The sequence below is a fragment of the Carassius gibelio genome, chromosome A4 (assembly GCF_023724105.1).
Source record: "Carassius gibelio isolate Cgi1373 ecotype wild population from Czech Republic chromosome A4, carGib1.2-hapl.c, whole genome shotgun sequence".
Taxonomy (NCBI): Eukaryota; Metazoa; Chordata; class Actinopteri; order Cypriniformes; family Cyprinidae; genus Carassius; species Carassius gibelio.
Window position 1 is genome coordinate 23,969,416 of NC_068374.1, and position 15,512 is coordinate 23,984,927.

Below are 15,512 nucleotides of genomic sequence, written 5' to 3' on the forward strand. Positions count from 1 at the left end.
TGAGGTTAAAATTCAAGCATATGTGGAAGCAACGTTGCACTGTCTACTTCTGTGGATTTGTGAAATCATCACCTCCCTAGTCTTTTCGAGTCCAAAACAAACCCATAAATGCACATCCCAAAGCTACGCTAGACACACAGGAACCCAGCGATATATACAACAACCATGGAAACAAAAGATCAAATGCTTATTATTGAAGTAATTCAACCCACACACATACACAGAAATAAATCATCTCACACATGCACACTCTGTGCAACATGCAATAAGCATCTGTTGCTCTTGTCATGTGCGGCCCCCATGAAACCATGCACAAAAAAAAACCTACACATGCACTGTCCCTGTCCGCTGTAGACTGAATATTATTCTCCATCCAAATATGGGGTGTACAAAAACACATCTTTTCGAAATTTACTAGTCATGGGTTATTTGATGGGAACACTCAGCCCCTAGGCAGACATTCAACAAACATGTCACATCACAGGGACATGTCAAATAAAACACTAATATAAATAATATAAATAAAACCTCACTAACTGTTCGGTCAAGAGTCGACCATCCAGCGCATTCCTAATCCAAACATTACCCATGTTTGAAAGAGATGCATTTCAGATCTTCTAAGACTGAGAAAGTCTGGAAAGCTTTGTCGTAATCATTTTAAATGAGTCAGACCGAGATTTTGTTTGCTCAATATCATGGAATTATACAACATAACAAAAACAAAAGAGGGATTATCCTGTACTTCATCACCTTTCCAGAGAAAAACTGACTTTGAAATCTCTTCAAACTGATGGAAGAGATTTCAGAACAGCATAAAGCAAATTACCCACTACTACATTTGGTGAAACATTTATTTACTTCTTAAAATGAAACTCCTATTTACATATTTAATGCTGTAAAGACTACATATATGGGGGGAAAAAAAGAATAGATGTGATTGTGACACTGAAACACCTCTGATTTGTTTAGCAGAACACTACCTTAACCCCACCTCCCTAAACAAACACAGGGGACAGGTTTGTGCACCGCTTTAAATGTCAGCAAAGATCTCCTATGAAGGGGTGACAATGTAAAACAGAAACAAGAGAAAACAGAGACGGATACTGAAGCATGGATTTCATCTTGGCAACCAAGTGACTTTGCCACGGATCACCGAAGAGTAAAGGTACAACAGGTGTTAAAGATGAACAAATAGATGGGATGCTGCTCAAATATTTACACACGCAGAGCCCTGACACCGCGCTAGATGTCACATTCTTTCATTACCACAGCACCAAAGTGCCATGAGATCACACAGATTGATATAACGATAGATAGATAGATAGATAGATAGATAGATAGATAGATAGATAGATAGATAGATAGATAGATAGATAGATAGATAGATAGATAGATAGATAGATAGATAGATAGATAGATAGATAGATATTTCTCACTTTCTCTCTCTTAGAAAAAAAAAGTTGAGGGATACAAGAAAGAGAGAAATAGTTGTGAGCTCTTTAACAATGACCTCATCTAGTGCAGTGGAAATTTCCTGGTAGGCATGGTGACAGCAGCAGCAGAACTGAGAACATTTAGCAAGATGAGAGAGACCGAGAGAAACGGACCCCAACTCACTGACACACAGCATCGCAATAAAGATCATTCTCCTTTAACTCGTCCCTCTCTCTCTCACACACACACACACACACTCACAGCAGATGAAAATACAACTTCATACAGTACATCTCTGTGGTGTCACACGGAGCACATAACAGAGATACACTTGTGTAGTTCTGGCTAGGTTTAAGCTACACTAAGCTACAGTTTTTAGTGGAGCAGGTAGAGGGCGCTGTGGAAAGTGAGCGCGAAGAAGAAAGAGAGAAATGTATGTGGGTCACTCTCTGCACTAGTGATGTTTTTAGCCTTAAAATACTGCACCATCCCCACAGAGCTCTGACCCTTTACCACACACACTACACTTTACACACAGCTATCTCTTACACACTCAACATGGCACATCTTTATGGCACAGAATCACTCTTGTGGCTAAGGGAGGGGTGCACATGTGTTGTGTGGGTTGTGCAACAAGGAGAGAACGGATCTTGTCTAAATATGATGTTTGTGTAGATGAAATGGGCAGAATGGGAACTGTCTCAGCGACAGCCGTTTTCTCACTGTGCGCTAAAAATAAAAACGCCTTTATTTCAGATCTCACCAATCAGACATATCCTGCTTGAGAGTGGTGTAATGTAATAAAGTTAAAATCCTATGTTGGAGTACTTAAGTATTGTTTTGGTAAAATCTGTACTTTACTTGAGTTTTACTCCACTATATTTGCTACTTTCCCTGAAGCATATTCGTTACTTACTACAAAATAAAGCCAAAAGAACCGATATGATGAATCAATGGTCTGATGCTCGCAATGGTCTGAAATTTTCTGATGCCTTTTTTCGTATTCGCCATCCTAAATATTTGTCATGCACAGAAACCTTGCACACTGAACGTCCTTGCACACTAAGTCCAAAATTCTCATTCGTAATATTTGTTTGTCTTTAAAAAAATCTTGACTGGGTTTTTTGCTTTTTTTTATTCCGTTTCTGTGCTTGACTAATTTTTTTTAGGTTGACAAATACGAAAAAACACAAACGAAAATCATCCTTGGTTGTACAAGCACTTGTTTGCACATGAGCAAATGTTTGAGGGTTTTTTTTGTTAAAATTTTCATATGCATTTTTTCATATTCATCATCCAAAAATTTTTGTCACACACAGAAGTCTTTCACACTGAAGGTCCTTGCATGAAATTCTTGTCCAAAACCTTTGTCTGTCAAAAAAAATTCTGTTTCTGTGACGAATTTTTAGGATGAAGAATACGAAAATCCATACGACAACACCATTGCTCATGTGCGAACAAGTGCTCATTATTAAATTTTCCACCCAAGTTGAGGCTGGTGTGTCCAATATATTGTATATTTTCTGCGATATTATGGTAAAGGTACTTGCACACTGTTCGTAACTAATTTCGAGGATGACGAATATGATAATATCCAACTCAAGGCTTCGGATCAACTTGTCAGCATTCTGGATTTTGGTGTTGTATGGTGGCTCTAAATTTTCTAAATACAACTCAAAACGCTTGCTACGGAATGCTAAATATACAGAAAGTTGAACCTGATCCAAATTTTTTTTATGACGGACGAAAGTTTTGGAGGCATTGTGTAAACGGGATTTATTTTTTATGTGTACAAAACTTCTGAATGAGAATTGAGAGTGCACGCATACACTACAAGATTTAATTGTAGGCAGCAAAAATGCCTCTGTGTGTCTTTTATATTTATATCATTTAATATAGTTAATCTTTATCACATGAAGAGTGACATTTTTTTCCTCCATATATCAGCATGATAACAAATGTAGACAAAATATAGCCTTTTTTTTGCCCAATTTTGCCAGCAAAAATCATTCCGATCACTGTTTTGTATCTCTGAGCAACACTCAGGATGGTGTTTCCTTATTGTGCACCTTGTGCACCTTATTGAATCAATCAGTATTTTGAATGAATCTGTTGAATGAATGAATGATTCAGTGACTCACTCATTAACACAGTCAAATACTTCATTACTGAATGAATCAGCCGTTTGAATGAATCAGTTGAATTTCAATGACTCACTAATTAACAGTGACTTGCAGCCAACTACTAGCAGTTTTAATGTCACGTTCCAGCAATTTTTTGATGTCTTAATTCATTTCAATATCATATCATTAATTAACATTATTTTTATATTTTAAAACAAAGCATTATTTATAAATTTGTTAATGCATCCATGTCCTCTCTGAGCTACACTGAACTCTTTTAGATATATATATATATATATATCAAATATTTTACCAGAAAATGACTTTGGTATAAGTTAAAGTAACAGTTTAATTATTATTATTTTTTATTTTATTTTATTAAGTGTGGCTTTTAGGTACTTCCTCCACCACTGCTGCTCGATACAAATCACATTCATACACATATATACAAACTCAATACTCAAAATATGCATATAAACACACATATTCTTTAGTCATGATGCCCTCTTTTTGCCGAGCTTGCTTTGGTGCAGACTCTACAGCAGATTTTTATAAATATTTTAATTCATTTAATAGTATTTTATTGTATATTAATTTACGTATTTCAGTAATGTATTTTAGTAATGACGTAATATGAAATTTTGTACTTTAAAAAGTTTACGTATTATACATTTCGAAAAGATTTATATGCTGTCATTTAAATGAAACTATTAAAAGAGATTTTTAAAGCATGGAAAATATCTATAAACACACTCACATATAATTCTGATGCATTTGTTTTATTATTTATTACTTACATTTTTTAGCCATTGTGCTTTGGCAGGTACTTGGACATTCACAGCAAAGCTCTTTTAGAAACACTGTATTTTTAAACTCATCTGCTTTAAAGTGGCGTCACTACAGTACACATCAAGATGGATGTCTTTTGTCTTTGCGTCACACTTCACACAGTCCCACTACAAGTGTTGAATTTTTAAGTCGGCATGTCAAGTTAAAAATAGTCCATCCTTTACGCGTCTTGAGAGCATTCTGTTCCATTCTGTTGCGCTCCATCTAGCTGTTTTTGCAAGAACGCTTCTTACATAAATGCACCTTAAAGAACACCTCCAGTCAGGGTCAAATTAGAACAAACCCAACCTAATTTATACAGGTTTTCGATTAGTCGGCTACTTGTTCAAGCAACCCAATATTCTTCTTGTATAGAATAAATTAAATAGAAAAATTGTTACCAGATTTCTGGATCATTATGAATAATAAATAATGGTGTGAAGTTCCTTCTTAATTAACAGTTTTTTTGATACCAGCTTCCTTGCAACTTGACCAGTAATTTTGGGGCTTTGGATAATTTTGGATTCATGTGCTAGACCAGCTGTAGCACAAGAGAGCTCTTCGAATCTGTGATCATTATCCTGAGGATAGAGCTTCATATCACTAACCGTAGAAAGGAGCAACAGAGAATAGTTAACAAAGAGTTTTGTCGCAGAGTCAATGCACCTTCTGCTCTGCAGGTTGGCTGCATAGTTAACTGTGCTACCACGGTAGCTGTGCATTTCACCATCACCAAGGATACCATATCCATGACAACCACAACCCATCAAAAGATTGCGTTCATGGCCCATAAACAGGGGGTGTATGTATCAAATGAAGGAAACTCTAACCTGCCTGCAAAAGCCTGGTTCTTCGAGTAAAAATCCAGTTGAGAAATAATTTGTAATAAAAATATAAACATTTAATGACAGACATACCGTGACCTCTGAACCACGACCAACAATGTGTTTAATTACTGAATTAACCATTAAGCACTGCAAATGACACAATCAAGTCAATAAAAGCCCATTCCCATAAGGCACTGCAAATGACATAACTGAGTCAGTAAAATCACACTCCCATGAACAATCGTAAATGATTTAATGGAGTCTTCCAACAACTTATATATTAATACATACAAAAGACTATATACACACTACACGTGATTTTTATAAACTTTTATATTTTAAAATAAACTTAAAATATTTTTACATGTTTAAACCAATTAAAGAGCATTTTTTCATTGTTTATATTGTACAGTTATTTTCATATAGGTCATTCTCAAATACTTTATAGGGTGTGCAATTCATTGGCAAAAATTTATTTTTTTTTTAAACTGAAATGATGATTCATCAAAATAATTTCAGAGCTGGTTGGTTCGATTTAAATCATCTTTTGAAATAAATACAGAGAAAAGGAAAATACTTGCATAACGAAGTCGCTGCATATGTGACCTTAGTCACTGCACGGGCATGAGCTATGTGCCCCAAAAGCATAGAACATGCTTTCATTCACGCACTTACAGGTTTTCATTGTGTTTTTTGTTGGGAAAAGACATAATGCAGCTTCAGATTGCAGGGCTGATGTGTGGATGGATTAGTGTTACTCGGGCAACAGCATGAATCTCTGAGAGTTCTGAGAACTCCTTCCTCAGCCAAACATCCAGATTACCCACACGCTCCATCATTCTGCATTCATCCAGGCTGAATGTACTGTACATTGAGCACTGAAGCACACAGGCTGTTCTTATGGCTTAGAGAGTTCCAATCTCTCGATTCTCGCTTCAGCAACCTGCACTTCAAATTCAAAATCCAGTGAAAGTTCTAAAATGCAGTGGCATATCACAAATGTTAAGAGCTATTTAATCATTCAACCAGCAGCAATCACTGTCATCCTTGTCATCATCACAATCGTAAAGGTCACAACTTCCAACCAACATCACATCATTACCGCAATATCAGCAGCAGCAGAACCGCCATTATCATGAACTCCATCATCACTATCATGTTATCACAACTATCATTGCGGCCATTAGCATATGGTCATAGCATCACGCTACCATGATCACATCATCGCCACCATAACCCTTATCAATCACCGTCACAAGCAGCATCATCCATTACATCATCAAAACATAACTACCATCAATCATCATCACTGTCACAACCAATACTGTCCTCACTGCCATAATCACCACCATCGTCATTTCTCTCACACCATTATAACTATCACATTACAAAAGTAACCAATCCCACCACCACAAACACCATCATTATTACAATCACTGTTGCAACCAGTATTGTTCTTACCATTAACACCATTCACAACCATAATCAACCCCACCATTACCATCACCATCTTTACTGCTACTAACATTGTCATAATTAACATCATCATCACCACCATCATTACTTTCATATAACCATCACATCCATTTTTTGCCCTCCATCACAATAATCACATATTCACCTTCACCATTATCATCAACTTCACAACTTCACCACTACATTATTACCAGTCACATGACATCCATCACCATTACAACCATAACTATCCCCACCATCATCATTACCAGTCACTGCCGGTATTATCCTCATCATTACCATCATAGTCATAACATCCACCAGCCTCACTGCTACTATCATTGTCATAAATTATCACCACCATCATTACGATCACAAATCCATCTAACTATCCTTACTAGGGCTGCACGATATTGGGAAAAAATGACATTGAGATATTTTATTTTTCTGCGATATATATTGCGATATGAAATCTAATCAGATTTTTTTCTTACAAACAAAAATGGGGTGAACGCACTTACATTCTCATTTTAAATGATTTAAACATCGACAACATCATGTCAGTTGATTAATATGCGTGAGGGAGAGAGAGCAAGACAGATCTCATGTTGTTTGAAGACGCTCTCTCTCTCTCTCTCTCTCGTGCGCGCTGTCGCTCTCGCTCTCTCTCTCTCTCACACGCGCTCTCTCTCTCTATATATATCTCTCTCGCACATGCATGCTCTCTCTCTCTCTCTGCCCTGTCAAAACTTTCACTCTATGATGGTTAAGCTGTGCAATTAATCCGCGAATCACATTCGTCAAGGGCCGGGGAGCAGCTGGCCCGTACAGTTAATGAATAACAGATCAACTACGACAGCCTACATCGCACATCCTGCGATGTGACTATCGTGGATTCGTACATCGCGACATCGATGCTTAAATGACACATCGTGCAGCCCTAATCCTTACCATCATCACCGTTAATCACCGTTATCACCAACATCACATTACCATCATCTTCTTTCTTATTTTATTTATAAAGCATTATTTAACATTTTTAGAGCCACGTCTCCGCCCTCTACCATCACCCCCACTATCATCAAACGCTGTCACAACCAGTATTATCTTCCCCATTACATCACCCACAAATCCTCACTGCTACTATAATCACCCCAATCACATGACATAACCATCACAACCAATATCATCCTCCGTTATCATAACCACGTTACCACCGCCAATATCGCATAACATCCATCACCGCCATAATCATCCTCAGCACTACAGTCACTGCTATATTCATCAGTACTACCATCGGCAGCAGCACACCACAAACATTATAATTACAGTCGTAATTCCATAACGATCATCATCATTACCATCACTCTCAAATCATCATCATGCTCATTTCTGACTTGTGCTGTGAGGCAGCGTGTCTCTTACCAGGTTTGAGTTGGTTGCGTTGGAATCGTCTTCGGGGAAAGGGATGTAGACAGCTAAGGCCACACAGTTTGCAAAAATAGTCATCAAAATGATGATTTCAAATGGTCTGATGAGTTGGTGTTAAAGAAAGTGACATCAGGGCTGGTTCATACACAAGCAAAAGAATACATACAGAACATGTTAACTATCATCAATGCACAAGACTGTGTGTAAGAGCAAAAGAACACACATACTGTACAGTACAGTACTGTATAGTACAGCACTTTCATCATCACAGCATGTAAGAATCTAGATCCTCTTTAGATATTTTTCTCTACTAAAATCTTTTTCTTTTTCTTTCCTGTTTAAAAGCAAGGCCAAGCTCTTCATCAAGACAATGATCTTCAGCCCCCCCTTCCCTCTCTTCCTCTCCTCCCTTTCTCTTTTCACTGGCCAAACTGTTTGTTTGGCTTCCAGTTCTGCTGAAAACGCAATCGAACGGTGTCATCATATGTTACAGGAATGGATTTCTCCAAGATTGGTGTCGAGTCGCATGGCACGTGTCCTGAGGAGAAACAGATGTGTTCTTGTTTTTCTGGATGTTTCTCTTGTATCTGCTGTCTGGGCCTTGAGTTATGGCTCTCTGGGGTTAGTTCAGAATTACAGAGCCGTAGACCCTGTAACCCATTTAGATAAACATGCTTGTAGATCAGTAGTTTGGGTCCCCAAGGGAGTAAAAACAGACCCTTACAGGCAGACCCAAACCAAATTGTATCTTTAAAGGTTTTACAAGGTTATAAATAACACTTCCATATATGAAATCTGCTTGAGTGTGCATTAGTGTGAATGTGTGTGACCGACTGCGTGTTTGTAGGAGGGGTCAATATGCGTGTGCATTTGTGTGTGCGTGTGGGAGGGGCGAGTATTTCACCCTGTTGAGAGGAGCTGTTGACATGGCAACATAGCCAAAGACAGGAGAGATGGGATCTGGAGTCTCTGGAGATCCAGATCCAGTCAAGTGTGTGCAACACCGAAGACACACACAGATAGAACCGAAAAAAAAAAAAAACGGGAACTTTTATCAAACATCCAACCGAAATATATGAGGGAAGATATTTCGCTGTATCCACAGTTCAGCCGTTCCCTCGTGCCGGTTTGTGAATTTATGGGGAAATCTTTGATGATGTGATCAGTTCTTGGCTGAAGCTGTGAATGGGAGCTGGATCTCCTGTTTCCTGATGAATGAAGCATTTAACTCAACCAATCAATCCTCATTAACATATTTTCCTGGTCGGGGAGCTATTGCTGTCTCTTGTGGGAAGAAATGATTACATAAAACCGTGAGAGAGGGGAAAAAAAGAGAGGAAGGGGGAAAGTACAGGGGAACACACCGTCCTACAGTCTCCTGTAAAATGCTATTGAGGGGTGCCCCTCGAATGACTCATCAAAGCTCAACTCGATTTAACCCTTTGTAGAATTACATGTAAGAGGGATTCACATCTGATGAGAACAATATACTCTATCAAGCAAAAGGTAGCACAGAAGCTGCATCTGAAGTGGCATATAAACCACAAAAAGTACATTCACACCTGTAATGCAGCAAAGAGGAAAATGACTTTTGTCCTTTATATTTTTGTATTGCTTCATTCACCATTGCATAGTTATAGCAATGCAAAGATGCCATAACACATCTGTCAAACATGCTGTAATACTAATAAACAGATCACACAACTTTTAATAACCACACCTATTGAGAAGCACTGCTGCGAATCAAAGTTGAAAAGAATACATTTATGGCCTGGAGATCAAGAATTTAAGCTCATCTACAGTACGTCCTGTCTGAGAAGTTTATGAGCAGTCTGTAACTGTAACCCTGATTAACGTTCACAAAAGAACTGTATCCTCAGCTACCTGCTGAAACAATTGTCACAAACTCAATAGGAGACATTTTTGGATATCGCTCTGGGAGGAATGTGTCTGCCATGAATGTACATTTACGAACTACAGATAAAAATAAAAAAAAATCTGTAACTTCATAAGTATTGTGTGCTCTTTAATGTGATGGCAGTTTGAGGCCCTGCATCAGTGTACTGCCTTTCAGATTCATATCTGCTCTTTCAAATGAAATACGTGGTGAATTAAAGCACAGATATATATATGAACATTAGCGGTCTTGGTGAGCATAACTTTAAAAAACTTTACCCACCCCAAACTTCTGAACAGTAGTGTATATACTGTATATGACAAACATGTCAGGGTTTAGTAAAGGATACTTCCATTCCACGATACTGATGCACGCCCTGCGGATGGGGTTTTTAAGAGTGAGGCAGAGGAGGGCTCGGGGTGGGCGCGTGGAGGCAGTGCTGGCCTGTTTCTTGGGTTTGGTGTAGGGCTGGCGTTTGCGCTGCGTGGAGCACGCAGTGGAGATCGGGGCTGCGGTGGTGCCCATCAGCTTGGCCTGCCGTGCCGCGTCGATGGCTGCCTGCCAGCTGAGGGAGGCGCCAGGGGTGGGAATGTGTTCTGGTGCAAGACCCAGCACCCCATCCCCGCCCCCCACATGCTCGTCCTCATTCAGACCGGGGACTGGAGCCAACGACGGACTGGAATAGTTGGAGCCTGCAGAGGAAGAGAAGGAGACAGTGAATGAGAACGTGCGAGAGAGACGTTAATGTAGCACTAACACAAAAAAAGAAAACTCTCTACAAAACACACACGAAGAGGAGTTTAGTGCTTAATAAAGATGTTTTTGGTGTCATATTTAAATATTTGTAAACACTTTTTTGAAACCATTACCTTCATTAACTTGGCAACTTTTCTAATGCATTTTAGGGTAGATTTGAAAAGCCAAAAAATAAATGATTTGATTGTTTTACTACTGTTCAAGCCCCAGATTTGCAGTCATTTAAGAGAGTTTATTTTATAGAAGTCCACAGGGACAACAAATCTCACAGCCAGATGGACAAGTGGTTATTAAAACCGTTTGTGTGCTTGTCACGTGTTGTACTTGTCCAGTCAACGTTATTAAGCTTGTAAATATGCAAATAAGACCATCAAATCCATCCACAAATGGGTTTCAAAATGTACAGTGTGAAATCTCAAAGCCTGGCAACCCAAGATTGAACACCCCTGGTATTTATTTGTAACAACTCCTGGGTAAACAATTTCGAGTGTGAAAAGCCAATCAGTGTTCTTTTATATTAGCGGTCTTGTTTTGAGGCATTCCAATATAACCATACTGGCCAATTTCAACAGAGTATTTGTATTATATCACACAAAACATCCCACATGGAAGCCCTGCAGGACTGTGTCTCATCTCCATCTGCAGTCCAAAAGCATCAAATCCAAAGAAAACCAACATCAAGCGTCCTACTGAAGTGTGTGTGTGTGTCAGGAATAAGAGCCAGAGTGAGATCACAGTAGTAAACCACAGAACTGAAAGTTTCTCCAATCATGTACCCTCATTTTTCTCTCTACCCCTTTTCTTTTTTTTTTTAAATGCTTCAGCCCTCTGAATAAGCCAAAGTCTGGATTAGTTTCAAATGTCATGTAATAATGACATCAGTGAGTTTGTCTATGTTCAAATATTTTCTCCTATCCCAGTTTAACATTTAGTTTTTTTGTAGAGTGACGCTGCAATGTAAGTGGTGCAGAAATCACATACTCTAGACGTCTTCATAGCAGAAAGTGCTGGGATTTGGTCATTAGGATTCAGTAAAGTATGTTTGAGAGTAATAAGAGAACTGGAGAGTTGTTCTGCGTTATCTCACTCACAGGAAGTCAAAGTGGGCTTTTCTCGATGTCATGCAGACTCTCCTAAAGCACCACTTCTAATTACCATAGTAAAGCCATGCTCTGCATAAAGGACTTTTAAAAGGAAGAATCTCAGTTACTCATCCTGAAGTACCTCCATTGGATTCCCTCTCTTGAGAGACAATCTGAGACTCATTTTTTCTTTTCTAATTGGAAGATAAATTAGTTTCTTATTGTTAGGCACAAATGAACATGCATGAAAGCAGAAACGAACAAAAAGAGCTACACACACACACACACACACACACACACACACATTCTTGTAAACCTGAATTCACAAATCAAAGACTAGGTGTTAAGGAAAATCACCAAATTCAAAATCCCACGTTCATACACACAGAACATTCACATTGTATTTTAACTAGCAGCTTCAAACCTGTTAACACGACAAATGTACACATATAAAACACATGGTATGAACAAATGGATGACTGTAAAAAAACTGACTGTTTTCTTTCTTTTTAAAGAAAGAAATGCCTCTTTCACTCTAAACAAACAAACAAAAAAACATCCATTGGCATTAACCACTTATCAAATGATCTTGTCGCATTTGCAAGTATTAGATGAGCAAGAAACAAGCTGAAACTAATGGGGAGGGACTAAGTGAGCTATGGGGAGGGGCTTATATACATTGAGCAGGGGCTAAAGGAGTCTGGGCAAAGGATAAATAGAGTTTGATTCCAAAATATGGTGTTTTTGTCCATATGTCACCATTTTCGCTCCAGCAGCTAAGCAAACACACACATATCTCAGCATGTGTTAATCTAGTGTACTGCATGGAGGAGTGTATTTTAACACCACAGTCACACACTCTCTCACATACTGTTTTATGAGTCAGCATCACCATTCATATATTCATCTCACCACACAAAAACACACACACCCGTTCACTCTCTCGCTCTCTCTCTGAGCTGTGCATTAAGAGTATTTTCACTGCTGCATCACAGCAGTGGATAATTTGACCACATACCGTACAAGAGAATAAAACATTACTGTTCTGATTTCCACTAGTTCATTTTGCTCTGCAGCCAGGCCATTCTGTCACAGCAATAGAATAAAGAGACCCGTTAAACATTGTAAGAGAGGGAAAGATATTGTTTTTGAGGTGTGGTTGAGAGTGTGATATTGGGAGTTTGACTCTGACGCTGACTCTGACGGATTTAACTGATGACGAGATTTGCTGCTTACATGAAGTTGGACACTTTCTGCGTTCTATAGTGAAGCTTGTGCAGTGTTTGCATATACTCTAGCACAGATGAAGTGGATTAGATGCAATATTTGTCAAATACACAAACAATTGTCAAGGTTTTATATAGCAGCAGAAACACTTTTCATTCAATACTCTATGTACTGCTTAATACAGGGTCTGTATTACAAGAATAAAGTTTACCATAAGCCTGTACTACTTAAATACTTGTAAAGTGGGGACTATATTTTTTATCAGTTTTGTCTTGATAAACATGATACAGTATAACATTAAGATGAAAATATTTTGTTCCTATTATAAAAACAGGTTTTTTGTTTGCATTAGCAGAATTGCAAACATGTAATGTACAACTACTGTGTCGTCATCAGAGCTTGTGCAGCAGCTCTGTAAAAGCTGCGCAGAATGAGCCAGATGATTGTATTTTGATGGCTGATGTCACAGTGATCTGCCGTTTTGGCTCAATCTCAAGTTGGACCAAATTTATAACTGGCATGTACTTTTTCAAATCAGACTGCAATTTGCAGGAAAGCATGAACAGCACACATGAATTTGTACACACCTACTGTCTGGTGGTATGGAAAAGTGTGCGATATAATTTGGAGTTGGGTTAAGGGTGTGGCTTTGTTTGGGGGTGTGGTTAAGGGTGTGGCATTAGGTGTGTTTGATTTCATGCGGCACTGCACAGACCAATCGGTGAGAGTTGCCGCTTGCAGTTAGGGGCGGAACTGAAAGCATAAATATTGCATTTAATTCACTTCATCTGTGATAACGTATGCAAACTAGGGCTGGGCGATATATCTAATGATATGATCATGCACATCTAATCAGTAAAGCTGCTTCCGTGATTACCGCTAAATCGTCATCACCTGCTTATAATTGGAGTGGCATTTAATAGACAGGGCTGTAGATCGCTGACAAGCTACGCAATATCACGTTCATTATCCAAGATGAATTGCTTTCGCTATTGAACGCGATATTGTGTAGCTTGTCAGCGATCTACGGCTCGGTCTATTAAATGCCTTTCCAATTATAAGCAGGTGATGACGATTTAGCGGTTATCACGGAACCAGATTTACTGACTAGATGTGCATGGTCATATCGTTAGATATCTCGCCCAGCCCTAATGCAAACACCGCGTGAATGTCACTAACTAACGCAAGCAGAAAGTGTCCGGCTTGACGGCTCCATTTTCAACTCCACACAAGTGGCTGCTCTCATTGATCACCGTCTGTAGCCGTGCTTCAAGTCGAACGGCCCTTGGTGTTAAGGGGTTTAGGGATGTGGTTAAGGGTGTGGCATTGTCTGGAGTGTGATTAAAGGGGCGGTCACACTAGACTTTGAATGTGTGAAATTTTTCCGGACGATGCTGCGAATATGGGCGAGAGCGGGAAATAACATCAGGCACCAAGTTTTCTCCTCAGTTATCGCAACATGGATTCTAATGTGCTTGTACTGTGTCTTTTGCGACGGCTTCAAAAGCGTGTTATATCGTTCTCTCTCACACAATATAAGATGCTTTCGATGCCGTCTCAAAAGACACAGTACAAGCACATCGCAAAAAAAAATTATCAAATGTGTCTGCATTCAAATGTACCATCTGTTCCTGTTTCCACTGAACCATGCAACTATTTTTATTTAATTTTTATAATATTTTGAAGATACTACGCTGTGCCATTTTTTAATTTCTGTACAGAGAGGTCACGCAGTGACGTGTCGATCTTCTACTGGTACCACTTCTTCACGTGATGCGAATTCACAGGTCAGAGTTCATCAAACTTGAACTTTGGAATGCAGCGAAATGCAAAATGCAAAATGCCTTGCGTATTTCGCATCCGTATGAATGGAAATCAATGGAAAGAAAAGTGCAGTGTGACCGCCCCTTAAGGGTCTAAGGGGTGTGGTTAAGGGTGTGGCACTGTTAGGGGTGTGGTTAAGGGTGTGTCATTGTATGGAGTGTGGTTAAGGTGTGGTCTCACACTGACCATTTCTAAAAATACATCTCTTAAAAATGGTTTAAATGTTAAAAAAACAGTATGACAACATGACAAAAATGTAGTTTCATTCATACTACACACTTTCATACTATATAGAACAGTGGTTCCCAACCACGTTCCTGGAGGCCCCCCAACACTGCACATTTTGCATCTCTCCTTTGTCTGACAGGGTTAGGTCTCTAGTAATGAGATGATGATCTGAATCAGGTGTGTTTGATTAAGGTGATATGGAAAACATGAAGTGTTGGGGAGCCGCCAGGAACGTGGTTGGGAACCACTGATATAGAACATAACTTTATAACATTTGAAAAATTTACTTAATCAAAAGCACAAAAGGGAATATGTGATTTCAAATGCAGCCATGATGTAGCCAGACCTCTGACTACAGGCATAGCGAGTCTGAACCACATTACAACTCATTCTGGCCAGA

General features: G+C 38.9%; 1 protein-coding gene across 2 annotated transcripts in view; it reads right to left on the minus strand.

Annotated features, from left to right (window-relative positions):
- Positions 1-15,512, minus strand: part of LOC127973732 (voltage-dependent L-type calcium channel subunit alpha-1C) — a 124,499-nt gene that overhangs the window by 74,720 nt on the left and 34,267 nt on the right. For both annotated transcript variants that reach the window (XM_052577392.1, XM_052577391.1), the window contains exons 2-3: positions 10,345-10,687; positions 8,093-8,198 (exon numbers count right to left, since the gene is read on the minus strand). In XM_052577392.1, coding sequence (XP_052433352.1) covers positions 8,093-8,198; positions 10,345-10,687 — 449 coding nt within the window. The remainder of the gene's footprint in view (positions 1-8,092; positions 8,199-10,344; positions 10,688-15,512) is intronic.